Raw genomic sequence first — 25,868 nt, 5'->3', positions numbered from 1 at the left:
ATACACACACTCACACACACATTCACACACACATATACACACACTCACACACACATTCACACACACACATACACACACACACACGCACGCACGCGCACACACATTCACACGCCTACAGGGAGCTGCTCTATCCCCAGGTTGTCATTTTGTACAAATTCATCTCTATCATGATTTACCTCATTATATTATAGTTAACTCTTCATCTTTATTACCCCTAGATTGTGAGCTACTTGACAACATAAACTGTCTTTTTTCTTTTCTTTTCTTTTTTTTTTTTTTTTGGAGAAGGAGTCTTACTCTGTTGCCCAGGCTGGGGTATAATGGTGCGGTCTTGGCTCACTGCAACCTCCACCTCCCAGGTTCAAGTGATTCTCCTGTCTCAGCCTCCCAAGTAGCTGGGATTACAGGCACCTGCCACTGCACCTGGATAATTTTTTGTATTTTTAGTAGAGATGGGGTTTTACCATGTTGGCCAGGCTGATCTTGAACTCCTGACCTCAACTGTCTGCCTGCCTCCCAAAGTGCTGGGATTACAGGCATGAGCTACTATGCCAGCCTTTTCTTTATCTTTCTATTCCAAGAAAACTAACACAGTGCCTGGGCACTCAGAATTCTTAGTAAATATGTATGAAATGGATGGGTGGGACGGACAGATGGACAAAGAGAGATGATGTAAGCGAGGATCAGCACACCAGACTTGCTTCAGGCCCTGAAAATGCCCAAGCACCTACAACGAACCAACAATTCCTTCCCAGGCTCCCTGTTACACACTTGAAAGATTCCTGTAAATTATAAGGTTCATCATCTTTTCACAGCCCAACAAGGCAAATTTGGGATAACTGAGGACTATGGGTCAGTTACTACAGGGACTCTAAATCAGACTATGAGTGAAGGAAATTCTAGCTCAAATATCTTAATACTACACAGACTACCAGAAGTATCTTATTTTATTAAGTATATGAAGCTGTTGACCTTAAAACAATAATATTTTTTTCTTCACTCCACCACTGACTTTCTGTCAATCAATATTAATGCTGTCACTTTCCAAATACTATTTTGAAATGGCAAGTTTGCCTTAACTAGGTAAAATATGGAAATTTTAATAACACAATGAAACAAAAGTAAAAGAAAATCTGGCAAAAATATCATTTTTTTCATTTTGTCAAAATCAAGTACAATTCAAATTATCAAAATAAATAAATTCCATGTACATTACTAACATATCTTAAATCCATTAAAGTCTACCTTTTCCAAATTGATTTGGTGTATTTCTAAACTGTAACTTGTTTGTCTATGCTTATTCCACTTACTAAATTTTGTGAGCATTAATTTGTTAAGAGCATAAAAAAAGATAAACTAATATATTGATTAAAACCCAGAATCACATATTCCTTCATAAAAGCAACTTATGTTTAAATTTTTAAAAACAACAAATATTTTTAACTTCAATCAAACTTCCCCTCTGCAAAAAATAAATAAATAAAAGCCCAATACAACCAATTAATATTACAATTTTAATATTAAATTTAATAAAACTTTACAAAAATTAAATTAGATTTAATAAAAACTTTAAACTTTTTTTGGACTTTTTTTTTTTTACAAACCAAAGCACCAATCAGAAAAATAAAACTGAAAAAGCAAACATATAACCCAGAAATTACTCAACATATTTCCTATAATCTACGAAGAATCAAAGATACCCACTTAACTTTAGCCAAACCAAAGACACTCCATTCTTTTAGGAAAGTTTTTTCTGAATTGGGGAAGAGGTAAATTCACTCACAGCCCAATCAAGGAGGCAGTTCACTGTGACTAACACCAGAAGCTTCCAGATGTAGGGAGGCTGGGTAAGAAACATCCCTCTACCACTCGCACCTACTTTTTCAACCTGGAAACTCTTAGAACACTGCCTGGTACAAAATAAGCATTTTGCAGGCACAGGGCTACATCACACCTCTAGATCACTGCAGCTTAGCGTTACCTGGAATATTGTCGGAAATTTAGAATTTAAGGTCCAATTCCAGACTTACAAGAGTCAAACTCTGCATTTTAATCATGATCCCCTTATAATTCAAATGCAACAAAAGTTTTTTTAAAAAGTTAAAAGTTTGAGAAGCACAGCTAGAAAGCAGTTTTATATTATATTCTATGTTATCTGTTATAATTAGCCGTCTTGTAAAAACTCACTCTGTTGTGCAGCTTGAAGAAGTTACATTTACTTTTAATAAAAGGCAATGCACTACTATGAGATCAACACTCCTCCGTTAGCGATTTCCTGTCATACCTTTTTCTAAGGCAGCAGCAACTAAAACCAAAAGTTGTAGAGGACTGCCATCTAGTGTCGGTTCATTTTGATGCACATAAAAAATACTGCACCTGTTTTCTCCCACTGCCTTTCTGTGCGTTAAATAACACATTTGCTTAAAACAATGTTGGGTTTTACTTCTCCTTAATTTCTTTATAAGAATATATTCCTTTAATTCCTTTATTGAAATATGTCCTATATTGAGACATAACATGATCACCAAACTTAATAATTCTATAAGACGCCATATGAAATAGAGGAAAGTAGAAAACAAGGATTTTCAGGTTTCCTTTTTAAAATAACGTAACTCCAGGGAAGCTTTCCAATTAAAAGAATCACTCACTCACTCCTAGAAAGGTGCACATTAAATACACATTAAAGACATCAGGCTTAGAAAAGGGAAACTTGAGAGCTGATGGGACTGCTGGAAAAAATCCCTTAGTGACTGACAAGCAACCACCTGAGCTTTTGTTTATTGTCATTGCAATGGGTGGTGGGTCTTTCTCTGGCTTCCCTGAGCTCCTCACCTTCCCAACCCCAATGCAGGCAATGCTTTTCTCCCTTCCCTTCCCTTTCCTCCCTCTCTCTCTCTCTCTCTCTCTCTCTCTCTGTGTGTGTGTGTGTGTGTGTGTGTGTGTGTGTGTGCGTGCGCGCGCGCAAACTACTTGTAGGAATGGTAAACGTTTTAGTTAATGAGAAAAAGGATTTGTGAGGCCGGTCTTAAGCTACAGCGACTCTGGGAAACTTTCGGCTATAAACATGTCTTTCTGTATTGTCATAAAGAGGAGCCCCTCAAGTCTGAATGTGGGCTTAGGACTCATAAGCCCGCTGTTCAAGCCAGCCCAGCAAACTGCTCAGTTACAAACTTCGTTGCAGTTTCCTGAAACAAACCAAAAAAAACTGGATGAGGTTTTCCTCTTGTCTTGTTTTATGTCCTTGGGTGTTTGCCTTTGTAGGTACATGGCAGCACTTTCTCTTGTTCTCAGCCATCCGGAGGAATAGAATTTTGGAGTTTATGTCAGAGCTAGCTCTAAAAATTATCTCAAGCCATTAAAAGCCTTTGCAAGCTCAAAATTGACTGCTCTAGGCTCCTTCTGGGAAGGGTAATGAAAACTGTCCAATGCTGTGGCTTAGTAGCTAAGGCTTCTTGGTTTCACCTGTGAGGTTACTTTTGTTAAAGTTTAAAAGCCAGAAATACTGTCTGTTTGACCTGGCTAACGTAGGGTAATAAGAAGTTTATAAATAATTTTTTTAAAGAGCAGTATAGTTAAAAGTCAGTTTACTTAAAAACAGATATCCAAGTTATACATACATTTAAAAGACCTTTATGTTTTCTCTTCCTGGATTGGGTTTTTCTGGAAAAGGGGTACTTTTCTTCTCAATCAACTGAATTGTTTTTCTCCATTTTGTCTTCCTGCCACTCTTGATGCACAAAAGAGGACCTAAGATAATATCTAACAGCTTGGGACACCTTGGGAAAAACAGAAGAGGTGCTACAGACCCCGTTTTGGGGGGAAAAAAAGGGACTTCTAGGCCACAAGCGGTGGCTCACGCCTGTAATCCCAGCACTTAGGGAGGCTGAGGAAGGTGGATCACCTGAGGTCAGGAGTTTGAGACCAGCCTGACCAACACAGTGAAACCCCATCTCTACTAAAAATACAAAATTAGCTGGACCTGGTGGTGCACGCTTGTAATCCCAGCTACTTGGGAAGCTGAGGCAGGAGAATAGCTTGAACCTGGAAGGCAGAGGTTGCAGTGAGCCAAGATGGCGCTGTTGCACTCCAGCCTGGGCAACAAGAGTGAAACTCCGTATCAAAAAAAAAGAGTGGGGGCCGGGTGCGGTGGCTCAAGCCTGTAATCCCAGCACTTTGGGAGGCCGAGGCGGGTGGATCACGAGATCAAGAGATCGAGACCATCCTGGTCAACATGGTGAAACCCCGTCTCTACTAAAAATACAAAAATTAGCTGGGCATGGTGGCGCGTGCCTGTAATCCCAGCTACTCGGGAGGCTGAGGCAGGAGAATTGCTTGAACCCAGAAGGTGGAGGTTGCGGTGAGCCGAGATCGCGCCATTGCACTCCAGTCTGGGTAACAACAGTGAAACTCCGTCGCAAAAAAAGAACTCCTGTTTTCCTCGTGGAACCCCAAGAATAGATAGAAAATAGATAGATCCCTCTCACATTGTTTACTTTTGGGGGTATTAGAAATTACCTCACACTATGAGAGAGATTTCATCTGTAATAACTAGGTAGGAAAAACACTTTTGGGGATAGCTAATGGAAGTTACGGAGAGATATTTAGCTCTTTGCACATTTGGATCAAAGAAGCATGCCCTTGGCCACCTAGAAGGTATGGAAATGTCCCCATCCTCTACTGAGAGATAAGACTCCCATGGGAGATGGACAGATTCCCTTTTTTGGGATCCAGAATCTGGTATAAAAATGAGACCCTTGATTTTGGGGGATCTGTTTTGCCTTCCACCCATACCTGTTTATTAGGGCCTAGAAACCGAATGCTTTAAAGGGAAACTTAAAACTGACAAATGGGCCGGGCGCGGTGGCTCAAGCCTGTAATCCCAGCACTTTGGGAGGCCGAGGCAGGTGGATCACGAGGTCAAGAGATCGAGACCATCCTGGTCAACATGGTGAAACCCCGTCTCTACTAAAAATACAAAAAATTAGCTGGGCGTGGTGGCGCGTGCCTGTAATCCCAGCTACTCGGGAGGCTGAGGCAGGAGAATTGCCTGAACCCAGGAGGCGGAGGTTGCAGTGAGCTGAGATCGCGCCACTGCACTCCAGCCTAGGTAACAAGAGCGAAACTCCATCTCAAAAAAAAACAAACCAAAAAAAAAAACTGACAAATGGGCCGGGCGCGGTGGCTCACATCTGCAATCCCAGCACTTTGGGAGGCCAAGGCGGGTGGATCACGAGGTCAACATATAGAGACCATCCTGGTCAACATGGTGAAACCCCGTCTCTACTAAAAATACAAAATATTAACCGGGCACGGTGACGCGTGCCTGTAATCCCAGCTACTCAGGAGGCTGAGGCAGGAGAATTGCCTGAACCCAGGAGGTGGAGGCTGCAGTGAGCCGAGATCGTGCCATTGCACTCCAACCTGGGTAACAAGAGCGAAACTCCGTCTCAAAAAAAAAAAAACTGACAAATGAAAAATCTTACAACTACTGGATCTTCTTTCGTCTGTCTGTGTTTGTGTGATGTTTATATATACATAAAAGTTCTGATTAATTGGTTTAAAAATAATAGGCACTTCAATCAAATGTTGTCAAAAGTTAAGACTGTAATGCCTTTTAGTTCACGTGACTTAAGGAATCTTAGGGAAATAAAAACACACCTTTAAAGATTATTAGTAAAATAAAGGCATTTGGTCTAAATGAGGCAGGTCAGATAGCAGATATGATAAATGCTTTAAGGTCATAAACTGCTTCTTTGACTCTTGAAAATTGTTCAACTGAACTGCTTTGGAGCCATTGGATTGTAGGTAAGGTCTGGGGATATGTGGAGTGGTCCCTGACCCCTAACTATGCATGACTCAGACCTTATCTGCACTTCCGTGTGGTGCCCTAGGCTCCATACCTAGCACATAATTAAAATCATGTACTTACCAGATTTTTCACCAAAAGTTTCTTAAGAGTTAATAGTGTAACATGTAATTAAGACTACTAGAAAAATGGTTTTATATCCAAGGTGTGTAAGAAAAATAAAATGTGCTTTTGAAAAAAGATTATAAGGTATGGGAACATGGATTTTTTTCTTTTTGCCTAGTTTAGAGGGCTAAAGGATTGTTTTAAGTTAGACAGGGAAAAGCTGAAGGTTTGAACAAGTTGTGGAAGGTTGGTGAAAAATTAATTCTTGTAAAATAAATAAAAAGGAAAGATATTTACTAAAGTTAAAGGTGTATTATTCTGTTCGTCCAAAATTGAACATTGGAATAAAAGCACAACAGGTTTTTCTTAGCGCCCTGATCCGCTCTTCAGCAACAACAGGAAGTTGTAAAGGGTTAGGTGCAAGCTTTATAAGAATCTTATCTTATAATCTAATTAAAATTGAATAGATTTGTCTATAAGGTTTGAAGAAAGGGGTGTGACATCAATAGTGTAGTAACGCAAGGGTGAAAACGGGCTTTCTCTCTCAAACAGGATTTCAAGTGACATTAAAAATAACAGAAGATTTGCTTGGGCGTCGTGGTATATGCCTATAATCCCAGCACTCTGGGAGGCCAAGGTGGGCAGATCACTTGAAGTCAGGAGCTGGAGACCAGCCTGGCCAACATGGTAAAACCTCATCTCTACTAAAAAGACAAAAAATGAGCCGGGCATGGCAGCACATGCCTGTAGTCGCAGATGCCTGGGAGAATGAGGCACGAGATTCGCCTGCATCCAGGAGGCAGAGGCAGTGAGCTGAGATCCTGTCACTACACTCCAGCCTGTAAATATATATATGTATTGTATGTATCTATTTGGTCTCAAACCAAATATATATATATATTTCAAAATAAATATAAATAATTAAAGATTTTTGTTTGTCTTTTAAATAAACTTAGGAAACGGAAGGAAAAGGAAAGAAACAGATATTTGGAAAACTAAATCTTCCCTCTTAATGAGTTTTTGCCTTTTTAAACATTTTGAGTTATTGTTTTGGCTAAACAAATGACTTATGGTAACCCAGGATTCTATTTTATAATATCAAGTGTTTTAAACCTTTGCTATTTGAAAACCTTTCCAAAATCAAATGACAAATTATGCCTTCTTCTGACCTAATTAATATTTTAGATATTAGGTCCCCTAAAGTCCAAGAATGATATATTTGGCTTAATTGCTATAAAAAATCATACAGGAAGCACTGTCAAATATAAAATGGTGTTTGGCTTTCTTTTGGCTGTATTTGTATAAATGTTACTGGAAAATTATAAATGTACTTGTATAAATGTTATTGGGAAATTATAAAAAATTACAGGAAACTTCTATAAGTCTAATATAACTTAGTGCACATTATCAGCAATAATTATAATTGTTATGTAAAATTGTTATAGGCCACAGAGGTAACCAAAAGTCCTAGTCAGTTGTAGCTTTAATAGTGGCTGTCCTAAGCCTTTTTGTCATCCACAGAAAACTGTTGTCTTGTTTTGATCCTCTTCAAAAGGTGGTTTATAATCAACTATAGGACTTTGACAGGTGCTCCTGAATGAAGGTTTCTGATAACTTTGGAGGCTGTGACATAAGAATAGAGGAAAAATTTTCAGAACTCTCACGAAGAGCTGAAAAGTTCATGAATATGGAGGACTAAGCTCTGATTTTTTATCTTGCCCAAATTCCTAAGGGGTTTGGGGAGTCATGCCCTACAAACCATAAATTCTCATCAGATGGGTTTTATTTAACCATATATTCCATGATTTACTTTCCAATCTGACTGGCATAAAATTATGAGACGAGGACAAAACTCAAAATAGTTAACCCCAAAACATGTTTGTCTGCCATATCTAGAAATGGCCCTGCAAAGCCATCCTTTTGTGGGAGAAAATCTGCATCTGTAAACAATCTTTATTAACAAAGCTAGATCTTTTTCTTCCAAGACCTCCCAATCCTGAAGAGATTAACTAAGAGTCTAGCACCTGTTAAAGATCTGAGTAGGGAGCACTTGTCCTCTGCTGCCTCTAAGGGCAGCCACCACTAGACTTCAAAAGAATCTCGGTCTCCACAGTCTTATCTTAACCTGAACATTTCCTTCCTATGGCTCCCAGGTCTTTAAACAAACAAACTTCCCTATTCAGCCTGAAGGTCTTTGTTCCTCTACAATCCTTAGGGTTAAGGCTTCCCTTGTAAAAGGGAGGAGGGAAATATGTCAGAGGCGTTTGAATCAGAGCAACTCCATCTTGAATAAGGACTGGGAAAAATGAAGCTAAGACTAGCAGGCTGCATTCTCAGGAGATTAGGCATTCTAAGACACAGGATGAGACAGGAGGTTGCCACATGACACAGGTCACAAAAACCTTACTATTAAAACAGCATGTGATAAAGAAGCTGGCCAAAACCCACTAAAACCAAGGGAGTGACGAAAGTGCCTTCCGGTCATCCTCACTGCTCCTGTGCTAATTATAATGCATCAGCTAAAAGACATTCCCACCAGTTCCTGACAGTTTACAAACGCCATCACAACATCAGAAGGTTACCCTATATGGTCTAAAAAGGGAGGAACCTTCAGTTCCAGGAACTGCCACCCATTTCCTGGAAAATTCATAAACAATCCACCCCTTGTGTAACAAATAATCAAGAAACAACCGGCTGGGCGTGGTGGCTCACGCCTGTAATCCCAGCACTTTGGGAGGCCGAGGCGGGTGGATCACGAGGTCAAGAGATCGAGACCATCCTGGTCAACAAGGTGAAACACCGTCTCTACTAAAAATACAAAAATTAGCTGGGCATGGTGGCATGCACCGGTAGTCCCAGCTACTTGGGAGGCTGAGGCAAGAGAATTGCTTGAACCCAGGAGGCAGAGGTTGCGGTGAGCCAAGATCGCGCCATTGCACTCCAGCCTGGGTAACAAGAGCAAAAACTCCGTCTCAAAAAGAAAAGAAATAACCACAAAATAGCCAACAAGCATCCCTCAAGGCTGCTCTGCCTATGGAATAGCTATTCTCTTATTCCTTTATTTTCTTAATAAACTTGCTTTCACTTTATGGACTCACCCTGAATTCTTTTTTGTGTGAGATCCAAGAACCATCTCTTAGGGTCTGGATCAGGACTGCTTTCCAGTAACATCTTCATAATAACCTTCTGAATCAATGCATCAAAACATACTTAGTCATTCTCCTCTAACTCTCATTAGAGTGATATATCATTCTAGGTCAGAAATAGGAAGATCACTTCTAATTTAGATCACTATATTAGATATAAATTAGATTGAAATTAGATCACTTCTAATTTATATATATTACAAATAAACATACACACACACACACACAAGGATGGAAGAGAGGGCAGGAAGAGGGAGGAAATAAATATATGGCAACTTAATATGACTTTTTTATATTTTGGATCATTTCTAAATATACTTTCCCGTAAGTCACATTATTGCATTTTAGAACATTTCCAAAGATCTTAATAGTGTTGACAAAAGAGTCAAACACTGTAAAATATTTGAAAAGATGTATTCTGAGCCAAATATGAGTGACCATGACCCATGACACAGCAGCACTAAGGAGATCCTGCGGACATGTGCCCAAGGTGGTCCAACTGCAGCTTGGTTTGGTTTTATACATTTTAGGGAGACAGAAGACATCACTCAGATACATCTGGGATATACACTGGCGATTAGTAGAAAGAGTTATTATCAATGAAAAGGAATGTGTAGGTTTCAATAAGAGGTTGTGGAAACCAGAGTTTGATCATGCAGATGAAGCTCCAGGTAGGAGCCTTCAGAGAGAGCAGACTGCTCATGTTTCTTAACCGTCGTTAAGATCTGTGTTGATGTCAATGCTGAAGGGGTATAATGAATCCTGTCCAACCCCCACTTCCCATCATGGTCTCAAACAGTCTTTCAGGTTACATTTAGAGGGTCCCGGCCCAGAGTACTAAGTCCATTCAGATGGCTGGGGAACCTCCAAATGCTACTTTTTGTTTACAATACCCAACCTGCTGTTGGGTATTGTAATATACATCCTCTTACATGGCCACAAGCAATGTATGATGCTGTAGACGGTACTGTCGCCTCTCTAGAATCAGGTTTTACCCTGTGGCTAATGCTTCAACAGCTTTATTGAGATATAATTTACATACTGTACAGTCACCTCTTTATACAACTCAACAACTTTTAGTGTTGCTTTCAGAGCTGTGCAACCACCACCAGATACAATTTTAGAACATTTTCATCTTCCCGAAAAGAAATCCTGGGCTGGGCACAGTGGCTCACACCTGTAATCCCAGCACTTTGGAAGGCCAAGGCGGGCAGATCACAAGGTCAAGAGATCAAGACCATAATGGCAAAACCGGTCTCCACTAAAAATATAAAAATTAGGTGTACTGGTACACGCCTGTAATCCCAGCTACTAAGGAGGCTGAGGCAAGAAAATCTCTTGAACCCGGGAGGCAGAGGTTTGGGCGACAGAGCCAGACTCCATCTCAAAAAAAAGAAAAGAAAAGAAAAAAAAAAAAAGAAATCCTGTACCCATTAGCAGTAACTAGCCATTCCTCCTTCGACCCCTGGTACGGCTAATTTTCGCTAATTGACCATCCCACAATTTTTCCATGCTTTTTCACAGACACTGCTGAAAGAAACCAAGATATTTTACCCCACAATATACTATTTTGGCATATTCTGAGATAGCTATTCAGAGGGCCTGCAAACAGACGTAGCCCTCCACAAAGTGTCTCTTGTTGGGGACATTTACATCTGTAAAGAAAGCCTGCCTTGATACACCAGGTTTTCTCTCAGGCCTCGCCTGGACCTGGATCTAGAAAAGATTAACTGAGATTGACACATTTAAAGATCTGAAAGGAACATCTAGCATCTATTCTCTCTGAGGGTTACTGCCTGTGAGGTTTCATCTATCCGACAAGACCAGCTTTGCTAGCCAGGCCTCCTCTTCTTCTGTCCCATTACCTGTTTTGCCACAGTCCCAGCCCCCAATCTTTCCGTAACCTCAAGATGGTACACAAGCTTCAGTGCCCCACTGGAAGGTTGGAGTTGGTCACTCTGTGGTTCTCCCCTGTGTGCATGTTGATATGTTTGGATGCCTTTCCTCTTATTAATCTCCTTTTGCAAGTTGATTTTTCAGTGAACCTTCAGAGGAGGGAGTGAAAGCTTTCCCTTAGCTCCTATACCTCAAGGATATTAAAAAATTGTTTCAAACACATGAAATGGAATGATTGATTCTGCTACTCAGGTATTTGTTTCAAATTGTGAAATATTTTGCTTCTTAACCATAGGCAAGTAAAACATGTCAGAATGGCCTCTTGTTTTTTTACAAGGTACTTTTTAAAGGTAAGGCATAATTTGAGTTAAGAGAAAAAAGCTATCCATAAGCACAAAGTTATCCATACTTTTCAAAACTAGTAGCAACTATCCTTCGTAAGGGAGGAAAAACAACTTTACCTCACCCATTCTAGGTTCGTGGCTGAGGCCCCTATAACGAAAGGTTAACAAGAGAAAAGCATACATATTTATTTGCTCACCCATTCTAGGTTCGTGGCTGAGGCCCCATAACGAAAGGTTAACAGGAGAAAAGCATACATATTTATTTGCTCACCCATTCTAGGTTTGTGGCTGAGGCCCCATAACGAAAGGTTAACAGGAGAAAAGCATACATATTTATTTGCTCACCCATTCTAGGTTCGTGGCTGAGGCCCCTATAACAAAAGGTTAACAGGAGAAAAGCATACATATTTATTTGCTCACCCATTCTACGTTCGTGGCTTAGGCCCCTATAACAAAAGGTTAACAGGAGAAAAGCATACATATTTATTTGCTCACCCATTCTAGGTTCGTGGCTGAGGCCCCTATAATGAAAGGTTAACAGGAGAAAAGCATACATATTTATTTGATACAGGTTTTATGTGACACAGGAGCCTTCATAAGGAAACAGAAGCCCAAAGAAACATTCACATCTATGTATTTTTTTGTTAGGTTTGATGATCAGTGGACAGTCATGGAGAAATATGGGGCAAAGAATGTGATCTAATCATAATAAATTGGGGGAACTTAGCAAGGCCTGTCTATTCAGTGTCCTCCCTGTGACCCTTTACCCTCAGAGATAAAAATACCTCTCTCTTCCAGGTATAAAGAGGCCACCTCTCACATGAGGGTCTTAAGACCTGCATCAGAGGAAGGTCAGAAAATCCTACTTAAAATTACGTTTTATTACCAGAAACTCCTATTTTGGAGTCTGGATCTGGACCAGACTCCAAAAAGGGTTGGACCCTCATGTGAGGGTTCTTGGATCTCATGCAGGAAAGAATTCGAGGCAAGTTCATAGAGTAATGTGAAAGCAAGTTTATTAAGAAAGTAAAGGAATAAGAAAATGGCTACCTTATAGGCTGAGTCACCCTAAGGGCTCCTGGCTGTCCATTTTTATGGTTATTTCTTGATTATATAATAAACAAAGGGTGGATGATTCATGCCTCCCCTTTTTAGACCATATAGGGTAACCTCCTGGCATTGCTATGGCATTTGTAAACAGTGAAGGTGCCGGTGGGAGTGCAGCAGTGCGGACTACTAGAGGTCATTCTTGTCACCATCTTAGTTTTGGTGGGATTGAGCCAGCTTCGTTACTGCATCCTGTTTTATCAGCAAGGTCTTTATGACCTGTATCTTGTGTGAACCTATCTCATCCTGTGACTTCAAATGCCTTAACCATCTGGGAATGCAGCTCAGTAGGGTCTCAGCCTCATTTTACCCAGCTCATACTTAAGATGGAGTTGCTGTTGTTCAGACACCTTTGACAGTTTTATTGCCACCAGTGCCAGAAGACTTATAAGAATTGCATGTCAGATTAAGCATTAATCAGGCTGGGCCAGGTGTGGTATCTCACACCTATAATTCCAGCATTTTGGGAAGCCAAGGCAAGAGGATTGCTTGAGCCTAGGAGTTGAAGACCAGCCCTGGCAACATAGCAAGACCTGTCGCTACAAAAATTTTAAAAAAAAATTTTTTTTTGAGACGGAGTCTCACTCTGTCACCCAGGCTACAGTGCAGTGGCGCAATCTCAGCTCACTGCAACCTTCACCTCCCAGGTTCAAGCAATTCTCCTGTCTTGGCCTCCCGAGTAACTGGGATTATAGACACCCATTATCACACCCAGTTAATTTTTGTATTTTTGGTAGAGACAGGGTTTCACCATGTTGGCCATACTGGTCTCAAACTCCTGATCTCAAGTGAATCCACCCACCAAGTGAATCCACCCACTTTGTAATCCCAAAGTGCTGGGATTACAGATGTGAGCCACTGCATCCAGCCCCAAAAAGAAAATTAAAAATTAGGTGAGTATAGTGGCACACACAAGTAGTCCCACCTGCTGGCGATGCTGAAGTAGGAGGATCACTTGAGCCCAAGAGTTCAAGGTTACAGTGAGCTTTGATTATGTCACTATACTCCAGCCTGGACAATAGAGGGAGACCTCAAAAAAAGAAAAAAAAAGGAAAATCAGGCTGTACTTTGGCCCACTTCCTTGAGGCTAAAAGTCACTTAGCACTAGCTATGATCCATTTGCAACCCCACTGTTCCCATCTATAGGATTTCTGACATTAGGGTCATAAGATTCTTTAAGAATTGATTTGCATTCCCCTTGTTCCTATAGACAGTCATCAGAATCATAAAGCTTTTGTTAAGGCTCACTTAAGATGTTTTTCAGACCAAATTCCAGCAACCAGTTTGAAGACTCCCACAGCGAAACAGTATCAGAACAAGAATACAGCTTCTCCACCTCTCTGTGCCAAGACTTCACCAATCAACACTACCCACACTTCAGCCCATGCCACAACCCTTAAAAACCCTATCCTCAAATTCCTAGAGGAGACAGATCTGAGGTGCCCTCCAATCCCATTTGGTAACCCCACCACTAAACTTCTTTCCTTGCTGCCTCCCAGTGTCAGTGTATTGACTAGCCATGCACATCGGGCAATGAACCTGTCACGGCCTCATCCAGGGGAGAATGGTAGGGAGGAAAGAAAGTATAGCAACCTTCCTGCTTCCACTGTTCTCTTTACTATGTCAAGGTGTCGTATTTTAGGATAGCATAGTCTGAACCACCCAATCACATTACCTTGGAAGTCTATTATTAAATCCAGCAAAAATGTTACACGAAAGCAAGAGATTTCTTTATTTTAATTGGGTTAACGTGATCTGATAATAAATTAAAAGTACACTGCTAATAGACATTGAAAGAACTCTCCACCCCAAATCCACAGAATATACATTCTTCTCAGCACCACATCACACCTGCTCTAAAATTGACCACATAATTGGAAGTAAATCACTCCTCAGCAAATGCAAAAGAAATCATAACAAACAGTCTTTCAGACTACAGTGAAATCAAATTAGAACTCAGAATTAAGAAACTAACTCAGAACCACACAACTTCAGGGAAAATGAACAACTGGCTCTTGAATGTTGACTGGATAAACAATGAAACGAAGGCAGAAATAAAAATGTTCTTCGAAACCAACGAGAATGAAGATATAATGTACCAGAATCTCTGGGACACATTTGAAGCAGTGTCTATAGGAAAATTTATAGCATTAAATGTCCACATGAGAAACAAGGAAAGATCTAAAATCCACACCCTATCATCAAAATTGAAAGAGCTAGAGGAATAAGACCAAAAAAACTCAAAAGCGAGCAGAAGACAAGAAATAGCTAAGATCAGAGCAGAATTGAAGGAGATAGACACATAAAAAAACCCTTAAAAAAGTAATAAATCCAGGAGCTGGTTTTTTGAAAAGATCAACAAAATAGACCACTAGCCAGATTAATAAAAAAAAAAAGAGAGAGAGAAGAATCAAATAGATGCAATAAAAACGATAAAGGGGATATCACCACAGATTCCACAGAAATACAAACCACTATCAGAGATTACTACAAACAACTCTATGCACATAAACAAGTAAACCTGGAAGAAATGAATAAATTCCTGGACACTTACACCCTCCCAAACCTAAACCAGGAAGAAGTTGAAACCCTGAATAGACCATAAACAAGGTCTGAAGTTGAATAGCCTACCAACCAAAAGGAGCCCAGGTCCAGATGCGTTCACAACCTAATTCTACCAGACATACAAAGAAGAGCTGTACCATTCCTTCTGAAACTATTCCAAACAATCCAAAAAGAGGGAATCCTTCCCAAATCATTTTATGAGACCAACATCATCCTGATACCAAAACCCAGCAAAGACTCAACAAGAAAACCTCAGGCCAATATCCATGATTAACATAGATGCAAAAATCTTCAATAAAATACTGGCAAACCAATTTCAACAGCACATCAAAAAGCTTATCCACCACGATCAAGTAGGATTCATCCCGGGGATGCAAGGCTGGTTTAACATACGCAAGTCTACAAACGTAATCCACCACCTAAACAGAACCAAAGAGAAAAACCATGATTATCTCAATAGATGCAGAGAAGGCATTCGACAAAATTCAACCGCCTTTATGCTAAAAACTCTCAATAAATTCAGTATTGATGGAACGTATCTCAAAAACATAAAACCTATTTATGACTAACCACAGCCAATATCATACTGAATGAGTCAAAACTGGAAGCATTCCCTTTGAAATCTGGCACTAGACAAGGATGCCCTCTCTCACTACTCCTATTCAATATAGTTCTGGAAGTTCTAGCCAGAGCAATCAGGCAAGAAAAAGAAATAAAGGATATTCAATTAGGAAAGGAGGAAGTCAAATTGTCTCTATTTGCAGATAACATGATTGTATATTTACAAGACCCCATCATCTCAGCCCAAAATCTCCTGAAACTGATAAGCAACTTCACCAAAGTCTCCGGATACAAACTCAATGTGCAAAAGTCACAAGCATTCCTACACACCAATAACAGACTTAAAGAGAGCTAAATCAAGAACAAACTGCCATTCACAATTGCTACAAAAAGAATAAAATACCTACGAATACAACTCACAAGGAACGTAAGGGACCTCTTCAAGGAAAACTACAAACCACTGCTCAACGAAATAAGAGAGGACACAAACAGATGGAGAAACATTCCATGTTCATGGTTAGGCAGAATCAATATTGTGAAAATGGCCATACTGCTCAAAGTAATTTATAGATTCAATGCTATCCCCTTCAAGCTACCTATGACCCTCTTCACAGAACTGGAAAAAAACACCTTAAACTTCATACAGAACCAAAAGACAGCCTGCATAGCCAAGTCAATTCTAAGCAAAAAGAACAACACTGGAGGCATGACACTACCTAACTTCAAACTATACTACAAGGCTACAGTAATCAAAACAGCATGATACTGGTACCAAAACAGAGATATAGACCAATGGAACAGAACAGAGGCCTTGGAGGCAATGCCACACATCTACAACCATATGATCTTTGCAAACATGACAAAAACAAGCAATGGGGAAAGGATTCCCTGTTTAATAAATGGTGTTGGGATAACGGGCTAGCCATGTGCATAAAACAGAAACTGGACCCCTTCCTGACACCTTACACTAATAATTAACTCCAGATGGATTAAACACTTAAACATAAGACCTAACACCATAAAAACCCTAGAAGAAAACCTAGGCAAAACCATTCAGGATATAGGCATAGGCAAGGACTTCATGACTAAAACACCAAAAGCATTGGCAACAAAAGCCAAAATAGACAAATGGGATCTAGTTAAACTCCAGAGCTTCTGCACGGCAAAAGAAACAATCATTAGAGTGAACTGGCAACCAACAGAATGGGAAAAAATTTTTGCAATCTACCCATCTGACGAAGGGCTAATATCCAGAATCTACAAAGAACTAAAACAGATATACAAGAAAAAAAAAAAAACAAACCCATTCAAAAGTGGGCAAAGGATATGAATAGAAACTTTTCAAAAGAAGACATATATAGGCCAACAAACATATGAAAAAATGTTGATTATCACTGGTTATTAAAGAAATGCAAATCAAAACCACATTGAGTTACCATCTCACACCAGTTAGAATGGCAATCATTAAAAAATCTGGAGACAACAGATGCTGGAGAGGATGTGGAGAAATAGGAACACTTTTACACTGTTGGTGGGAGTGTAAATTAGTTCAACCATTGTGGAAGACAGTGTGGCGATTCCTCAAGGACCTAGAAATAGCAATTCCATTTGATCCAGCGATCCCATTACTGTGTATCTATCCAAAGGATTATAAATTGTTCTATTATAAAGGCACATGCATATATATGTTCATTTCGGTACTGTTTACAATAGCAAAGACCTGGAACCAACCCAAATGCCCATCAGTGATAGACTGGACAGGGAAAATGTGGCACATATACACCATGGAATACTGTGCAGCCACAAAAAATGAAGAGTTTGTGTCCTTTGCAGGGACATGGATGAATCTGGAAACCATCATTCTCAGCAAACTGACACAAGAACAGAAAACCAAACACCGCATGTCCTCACTCATAGGCGGTGTTGAACAATGAGAACACATGGACACAGGGAGGGGAGCATCACACACTGGGATTTGTTGTGGGGGACTAGGGAAGGGACAGCAAGGGGTAGGGAGTTGGGAAGGGATAACATGGGTAGAAATGCCAGATACAGGTGATGGGGATGGAGGCAGCAAACCACATTGCCATGTATGTACCTATACAACAATCCTGCATGTTCTTCACATGTACCCCAGAACCTAAAGGGCAATAAAATATATATATTTTAAAATAAATAAAGATATTAATTTATCTAACAATTCTTGAAAAATATTTGTAATTCAAGAGAGAAATTAGGTCTAAATGCATCCAAGAAGAAAAGCAAAACAAAAATTATCAAATAAACTTTAAAAAAAAAAGTATACTGCAATCTATATAATAGCAGTCCCCAACATTTTTGGCATCGAGAACCAGTTTCGTGAGAGATGATTTTTCCACAGACAGTGAGGGAGATGATCTCGGGATGACTCAGCACATTACATTTATTGTGCACTTTATCTCTATTATTATTACATGGTAATATGTAACGAAATAGTTATACAACTAACACAATGTAGGATCAGTAGGAGCCTTGAGCTTGTTTCCCTGCAACTAGATGGTCCCATCTCAGAGTGATGGGAGGCATCAGATTTTCATAAGAGCACACAACCTAGATGCCTTGCATGCACAGTTCACAATAGGGTTCACGCTCCTATAACGCCTCCGGATCTGACAGGAGGCAGAGCTCAGGGTAATGCAAGTGACGGGGAGTGGCTGTAAATACCGATGAAGCTTCACTCACTCGCCCACCACTCACCTCCTGCCACACAACCCGGTTCCTAACAGGTCACGGACCACTACGCATCCATAGCTCAGGGGCTGGGGACCCCTGCTATATAAGATTTGATGTCATCTAAAGGATCATTGCTATGCTATCAGAAAACACTTTTATGTGGCCAAAGCAGTTTTTCCTCCTGTCATAGTTTTTTTATGATGTATGGAATTTAGCAATTTGCTTTTTGGAAATTTGGTAGGGGAAAGCAAATTGAAAATAGTTAATTAAACAAGAGAGGCCTAGGTTTCCTAATCAGGTCATTTTTTTCAAAGACAGTAAAAATCAGTTCTAAAAGCTGAGGAAGCACTTCAGCGACAGACTCTCCTCTAATCTAACTTTCTCTCTTCATCTAACTCGAATACTTCCTTATGGTTCAAATAATCCAAACATTCCTGTTACCCAAGTGAAGCAATCCTCCAATCTAACCAAGTGTTTGCTTTATGTCACTTCAGTTATGTAAGACATTTATCTGCACATCGCCGCCGAGAATATCCCTGATGCTGCTTGGTACCCCCAAATTCAACTATTCCTTGTTTTTATCTGTACGTATTAATACAAAAACTCAGTTCACACAAACGAATACTTCCAAAATAAAGTCATTTTCTCATGTTGATAAGGAAAAATATAATGCAATAGCTAAACAATAAACTCATAAAACATGTGTCCAGGAAGAGCTAAAATATCACAAAATCCCTAGTTACATGCTCGGCAGGCGGCACGCAGGACATAGATACCTACACACACAGACTCACACAATGACACAGGTGTCACCACTTTGCCTCCCATTCTCTCCTCTACCACCTGTCGTGGTGCAGGGAGGGAAGCTGGGTTGGAAATAAGAAATCTTTCATACCAATAGCAAGAGTGTACACAAGCAAGCACCAAGCCTTGGTGATTCTGGAAGCTCTGGGGCTGGGTGGACACAATTATTACTGGAGGTGTAAAACTGCAGCTAGATTCCTTGGTTCTCACATCAGGAGTTGAACCCTGGTTCCCACACCAGGAGTTGGACCCGGGCCATCTGGATGAAAACCAGGACTCCCAACTGCTAGACCACCAGGGAAGTGGCATAGCTCTCGCCCAAACTTAGGTTCTGAATGGGGAAACGAGTCCCGTAGGCGCAGTGAGTTTTAATGTTGAAATGAAACTTGTGGACCCAAAGAGTATGTGAAAGTGCAGTTTATTAGGCAAAGTGAAAGGACAGCTCCCACGCTTTCGTGTAAGGGGATCCAGAAAAAGGATACCGTGCAGGCAGGAGCGGCTGGAGTTTTCATTGCGGAATTACTCCCTCCCCATTCATGTTCTCATCCAATGAGAGGAGTTCTTTTAAACTGCCTCTGGACTGATTGATCTTTGACTCCATTACCAGATTGGCTACTTGTTTTATAACCCTGAGTCACAGAGGCCACACCTCCAAGAGCCAGCCTCGGGAAACGCAAAGACAAAGGCTCGCCAGGGAGGGAAGGTGAAACAAAGAGCTCAAAAACATCTATTTTAACTCTTCCACTTAATCCTCTGTTTTATATCACCAAATATTCTAAATCTGTCACTTGAAATAGCATACTCATGATTAAAAGCAAATCACCTTTGACACCACCAAATGGTCCATAGGTCATATTGCAGGCTGTTCTCTGAAGATTATGTTCATATATCAATTTCATCTGATATTGATTCCCATGTTCCACATTACCCAAGATTCCTAAGGGAAAAAAAAAGATTACTTTGTATTTGTGTACATTAAAAAACATTAATTTGTTCTCATCCTCTAATTCTAAGTAATTCCATTTTGGGGAAATTATACTGAAAAGCACTGAAATATTATGTATTGGGATAAATTAGCATACTGATGACATAGAAAGCCCAACTGTCTTATACCCAGGTCGGGGCTTTTTATATCTGACTGGGTCAGAAATAAACTGGTAGTAAATGACATATTGCAGAAGGTATAAACTTTGGCTTTTGGAAATTTGCAAAAATGTCTGGGTTCTACCCCCATTGTTTAATTTTTCCTGCATATTTAGGTAGGGAAAAATCATTTGGCAAAGGAGGTCTGAGAGCCAAAGGCAATATTTGAGGTAAAAATGAGATCCTTAGTTTCTGAAGAACTGAGTACCTTCCAGCTTCTATGTGCGTACGTTTTAGGCCCCGGAAGAAGCAAAGTCCTACAGAAATGGCGAAATCTCACTGAAGTAACAAATGTCAAATGCTTCAAATAAACAACACTGTACCAAAGAAGTACATTTGAAAACGAAGGCTCCCAAAATAGTCTCATCGGGGATGCCTATTGACATGCAGAAGCTTCTAAAATGTTTCAATATTTTTATTAAAAGACACTTTATAAAAGGCAAATAAAAAGCTTAAGCAACTAATTAATAAGAAAAACTGGATGTGCTCACTTTTGTCTTAGTTACCATCCTGATCCAAAGGTGAAAAGAAAGTTATCCTAGATAAAGTATTTATAAAAGGCAGGCCCTCAGGCAAAACAGGCGTGCTTCTTTTTCAGATGCAACCATGCTGAGCCCCTGCACAGAGAATGTTTTCTTCACCCTATTCCTTAATCAGCTCCACTCTGAACTACGTAATTTTAGCTAAGAAATAGCAGCTAAATTAAGAACACCTATTGGACTCAAATATGCCTTTCTGGAACTTAACTGGCTATTTTGAAATCCTTGTGTAAAAGAAATTCACATCTATTAAGGAAATCTCCATTTTTAAGGATATCTGCCTGTGTATATTAGAAACTCTTACCATTGTTTTAAACTGACATAAGTCATACCTTCGATTTACTTGCCTTTCTGGCCATCTTGTCTTAACCAAACTTTCATGAGAGCACCATTTTTCCCTAGTTTGAGCGAATGATGATACAATATTTAGGCCTAAAATCTTAGCTATGTACTTACGGAATATAATTTTTCTTTTGTTTTACCTAAGACTTGTTATTTTAGAAATGTTAAATTTGTTGCCTGATTAATAATTGCTTAGGGCAATGAAACAAGTAACTCAAAGATTAGTAGACCAAATGGGGAAACGAAGAACTATTTAAAAGCTGGCAAATAAGAATCTCTCATATCCATGTGTGTTCTGTGTCTGTGATAATATTTGGTAAATAAAACGAGTTTTAAAATTGTTGCTAAAATAGGAATGGCTTCAAAATTATCAGTTAAATGTAACAAGGTATTTGCTTGACTGTGAGCCGTCTTTGGTTTGGAGCCTCTGGAGTCAGGGGTCGCATGGGTGGACATGACGTGGTCTAAAGGCATGTTCTTGGGCCAGGCGTGGTGGCTCATGCCTGTAATCCCAGCACTTTGGGAGGCCGAGGCGGGTGGATCACGAGGTCAACAGATCGAGACCATCCTGGTCAACATGGTGAAACCCAGTCTCTACTAAAAATACAAAAAAGTAGCTGGGCATGGTGGCGCGTGCCTGTAAACCCAGCTACTCGGGAGGCTGAGGCAGGAGAATTGCCTGAACCCAGGAGGCGGAGGTTGCGGTGAGCCTAGATCACACCATTGCACTGCAGCCTGGGTAACAAGAGCAAAACTCCGTCTCAAGAAAATAATAATAATAAAATAAAATAAAAATAAAGGCATGTTCTAAGTGCCTAGACCATCAGCTACGAGCCAGAATCAAGCCGAATATGACCCCTTCCTCCCTGCTTTCCCTGCTTGCCTACTGGCTGGGGAGGGCTGAACCCTTCAGGCACAGTCTTCATAGCTGTGTCTTCTGTCCTGACCTCTACACACACCTGGTATGTCAGGACTCAGACAGGCCTTGACCTTCATAGTGCTCCTGGGTACCATGAGGCTACTTGGCACCCAGAATGACTGAGGGAAGACATTAAGGAGGGCACCCGTGTCATGTGTTCAAAGTTCTTTTCAGTAATTTAAAATCTTCAAGTCATGTTATGTTAAGTAATAATCATAAAATGTGTGAGTCATTTGTAAGTTAAAATATTGAACTATTAATTATTAAACATGATTTTAAGTCTATATACCTTGATGTTATTTTTATGTAATACAGAAAAGCTACAATATATTTAGATCTGTTAAAAATAATAATTTGGGGCCGGGCGTGGTGGCTCACGCCTGTAATCCCACCACTTTGGGAGGCCAAGGTGGGTGGATCACGAGGTCAAGAGATCGAGATCATCCTGGTCAACATGGTGAAACCCCGTCTCTACTAAAAATACAAAAATAGCTGTGCATGGTGGTGTGTGCCTGTAATCCCAGCTACTCAGGAGGCTGAGGCAGGAGAATTGCCTGAACCCAGGAGGCGGAGGTTGCGGTGAGCCGAGATCACTCCATTGCACTCCAGCCTGGGTAACAAGAGCGAAACTCCGTCTCAAAAAAAAAAAAAAACAATTTTATATAATTAGTGCATAAACAAAAGTAAGATACGCTTTTGATGAGGAAAGTTATAAAAGCACAAAAATATATATTAAAAATATTATCTGGTTTGAAGTTTCTTAAAGGTTTCAAATTAAGGCCAGGCACAGTAGCTCATGCCTGTAATCCCAGCACTTTGGCAGACCGAGGCGGGTGGATCACGAGGTCAGGAGCTCGAGACCAGCCTGACCAACATGGTGAAACCCCATCTTTACTAAAAGTACAAAAATTATCTGGGCGTGGTGGCAGGCACCTGTAATCCCAGCTACTCGGGAGGCTGAGGCAGAGAATCGCTTGAATTGGAAGTCAGAGGATGCAGTGAGCTGAGATCGCACCATTGTACTCTAGCCTGGGCAAAAGAGCAAAACTGACTCAAAAAAAAAAAGATTTCAAATTGAAGGAGTAAAAAAAATAGACAAAACAAGATGAATATAGAAAACTGAAAAATGCCAAATAAAAGGTTTATGGAAATCCTGTGTGGTTAAAAGAAGACAGATTTGATAAATTCATTTATGAGATTTCATTAAAATTATCTTTAGTATTTATAATACACCAATACAAAAGTAAATCTGATTTCTCTTTTGAATAAAAATTTTGTTGAAGCATTTATTAATAAGACACAGGAAAATATTTTCATTTATGCTTTGAGTAAACTGCAAAAAAGGGGGAAAGAGGAGTAGAAAGAAGAGACAGCTTCTATCATGCAGTCTTAGGTCTTTAAATTGTTTGAATAACTGAGTCTCCTTTATCAAAGAGTACAGGTGTTTTTCTTTAAAAAAAAAGTCTGAAATAGCGCATGTTCTCACTCATAGGTGGGTGTTGAACAATGAGAACACATGGACACAGGGAGGGGAGTACTACACACTGAGGTCTGTTGGGGGGAATAGGGGAGGGACAGCGGGGGGTGGGGAGTTGGGGAGAGATAGCATGGGGAGAAATGCCAGATACAGGTGATGGGGAGGAAGCCAGCAAATCACACTGCCACAAGTGTACCTATGCAACTATCTTGCATGTTCTTCACATGTACCCCAAACCTAAAATGCAATAAAAATAAATAAATAAATAAACTTATAAAAGGAAAAAAAAAGTCTTGTAATTATCACTTTGGCTAAATGAATGACCATTATTTTATGATGATCTGCAATCCTATCTGAGTCAAGGGTTTTAAAACCTTTCACAACTTGATGCTCTTCCCAAAATTAAATTTCAGGTCAAAATTAAGTCTTTTTCAGCCTCTAACTTTGGGATGCTACAGAGGGCACATGAAGCATCCAAAAGAGGGATAAACAGGATTATCTGACATGTTAAATTACACAGGAAGCACTGCCAAACAGGAAATGATGTTTAATCTTCAAGTTATATTTTAGCAAATGTTATTAATATATGTTCCAAAATTGTATGGGATTTCTAAAATTCTAATATGCCTGGGCATATGCTATCAGTCATACTTATGGTTATTATATTGTTATCGTAGGCCATATAAATGACAAAATTTCCTTGTCAATTATGTCTTTAATTATAATCATTTAAAGTTATTTCCAAAGTTAATTGCTTAATCTTAATGCAGTTTCTGAAAACCTTACAAGCACCCAAAATCCTAGAGTACGGTATCTTTAAGGAGGTTCATGAAAGAATAGAAAGGACCCTGACAAGCACTCTTGAATACAGGTTTCTGGAAACTTTAGTGTCACATAATTAGGATGGGGTAAGAATTCCCAGAACTTTAACAAACAGACTGACTAGTTTATAAAACTGCTAACCCAAGTAGGACAAAAATATTGAATACCAAGAAAATACTTTGTCAGATTTTCATTCTAAACCAGACAGCACTGAAATTGTTTATATACGCAATTTGAATGAACTCCATGATCCAAGTCAAATTACCATAACTTTCAGTTATCAATGCTACATACTTAAATTGGAGAAACAACTGCTATTTAAGAGGTCATTAAGTGCAACATTAAGCGTGGACTCATGGAGAACCTGAACAGCCACCTTGTTCTCCCTGAGTTCTTAAAGCTTTTGCTATTAAAAGCTCTGCATTCCACGACTCATCATGGAAGAAATAAAATTATCCAAATTAAAAATATCTTTATTGGTGTGGTGACTGTTCTATGTTGCTAAAATAGGTAACAACCAATGTTTGCTTCATCAAACACATGTTCCTGGAAAGACAACCAAAACTGCAGGTACATTTCCACTAGCTGATGAGCCATTTAAACATTTATAGAAAGATTTCATTCAATTGTCATTTTCAATGCATGTTTTCTGGTTGTATTAAATCTTTCCCATGGAAGAGGGCTAATGTTATAACAGTAGCTCTATATATCAAAGTATATTTTCACCCAGGAAAGAAAGCCTTTGATAAGTCCACTCACTGAGGACAATCAACCCCTTTGCAATCTAGAACCCAAAGAGTACATCTTCTGAGAATACCAGAGAAAAACTGCCCTTGCCATCCACATTACAGCAAAACTTTGGGACCTTGAAACTTTGAGTTAATAATCTCACAACTCAAAAGGACCCTTCCACTCTTGGAACTTACATCCATTGGAAACCCTAAGGTAAAGCTAAACAGGAAGGTCTCTCTCCAGGAGAAGATGGCATCCATAGGTAGACAGCTTTTGCCCAAGATCACAGATCATGACTTCTCTGCTGTTAGGAGACTCTTTTATCTTTCTACTTTTTTCCCTTGCTTATGTTTCTATGAACAATAGAAGTGAAAAGAGGATCTATTATGTGTATTCATAGGGTATACTTTTATTTGTGAAGGATTTTACAGCCAGCCTTATGCATGGACAATCTTATGCCTCAATAAATAAAAGATGAAGGCCTGATTCAGGTAAAGTTTAATGACACATTTGTTGTCTCATACTCAGTCAGAAACAGGACAGTGGCCCACTCCTCTTAACCGACATCATAGATAAAAGATGACACTTTAAGGAAGTCTTCATTCTTCTAAATAGGCATCATTTGTTAGGTCTCTTTTTCCATGGTTTGAAGTAAACGAGGTAATGATTAGAAATTTATCCCTCATGATAGGCTTTATATCAGATTCTACTGTAAAGGTTACAGTCACACAACAGACTTTAAATTAACTTTGAAAGCTTTGCTAAATACTAGAACTACTCTGGATTACTTACTGATTAAACAGCAGTACATGTGCACTTGTTGGCACTTCTTGCTGGCCATGGAGAAA

At 39.7% G+C, this 25,868-nt stretch overlaps 1 protein-coding gene across 44 annotated transcripts in view; it reads right to left on the bottom strand.

The window, feature by feature from the left end:
- Positions 1-25,868, bottom strand: part of BBS9 (Bardet-Biedl syndrome 9) — a 749,186-nt gene that overhangs the window by 691,021 nt on the left and 32,297 nt on the right. For 19 of the 44 annotated variants that reach the window (XR_013523801.1, XM_054236977.2, XM_078342166.1 and 16 more), the window contains 2 exons: positions 19,870-19,983; positions 13,330-13,434 (listed from right to left, as the gene is read on the bottom strand). The exons of 8 other annotated variants lie outside the window; for them this stretch is intronic. Coding sequence is in view for 34 of the 36 variants with exons in the window: in XM_054236977.2 (XP_054092952.2) it covers positions 13,330-13,434; positions 19,870-19,983 (219 nt within the window). In the remaining 2 variants the exon portion in view is untranslated. The remainder of the gene's footprint in view (positions 1-13,329; positions 13,435-19,869; positions 19,984-25,868) is intronic. 17 more of the 44 variants (XM_078342167.1, XM_078342168.1, XM_035253139.3 and 14 more) reach the window with 1 other exon arrangement.

Source organism: Callithrix jacchus, chromosome 11, assembly GCF_049354715.1.
Source record: "Callithrix jacchus isolate 240 chromosome 11, calJac240_pri, whole genome shotgun sequence".
NCBI lineage: Eukaryota > Metazoa > Chordata > Mammalia > Primates > Cebidae > Callithrix > Callithrix jacchus.
Note: the sequence above shows the minus strand (reverse complement) of the source record. Positions and strands in the feature narration are given on the sequence as shown.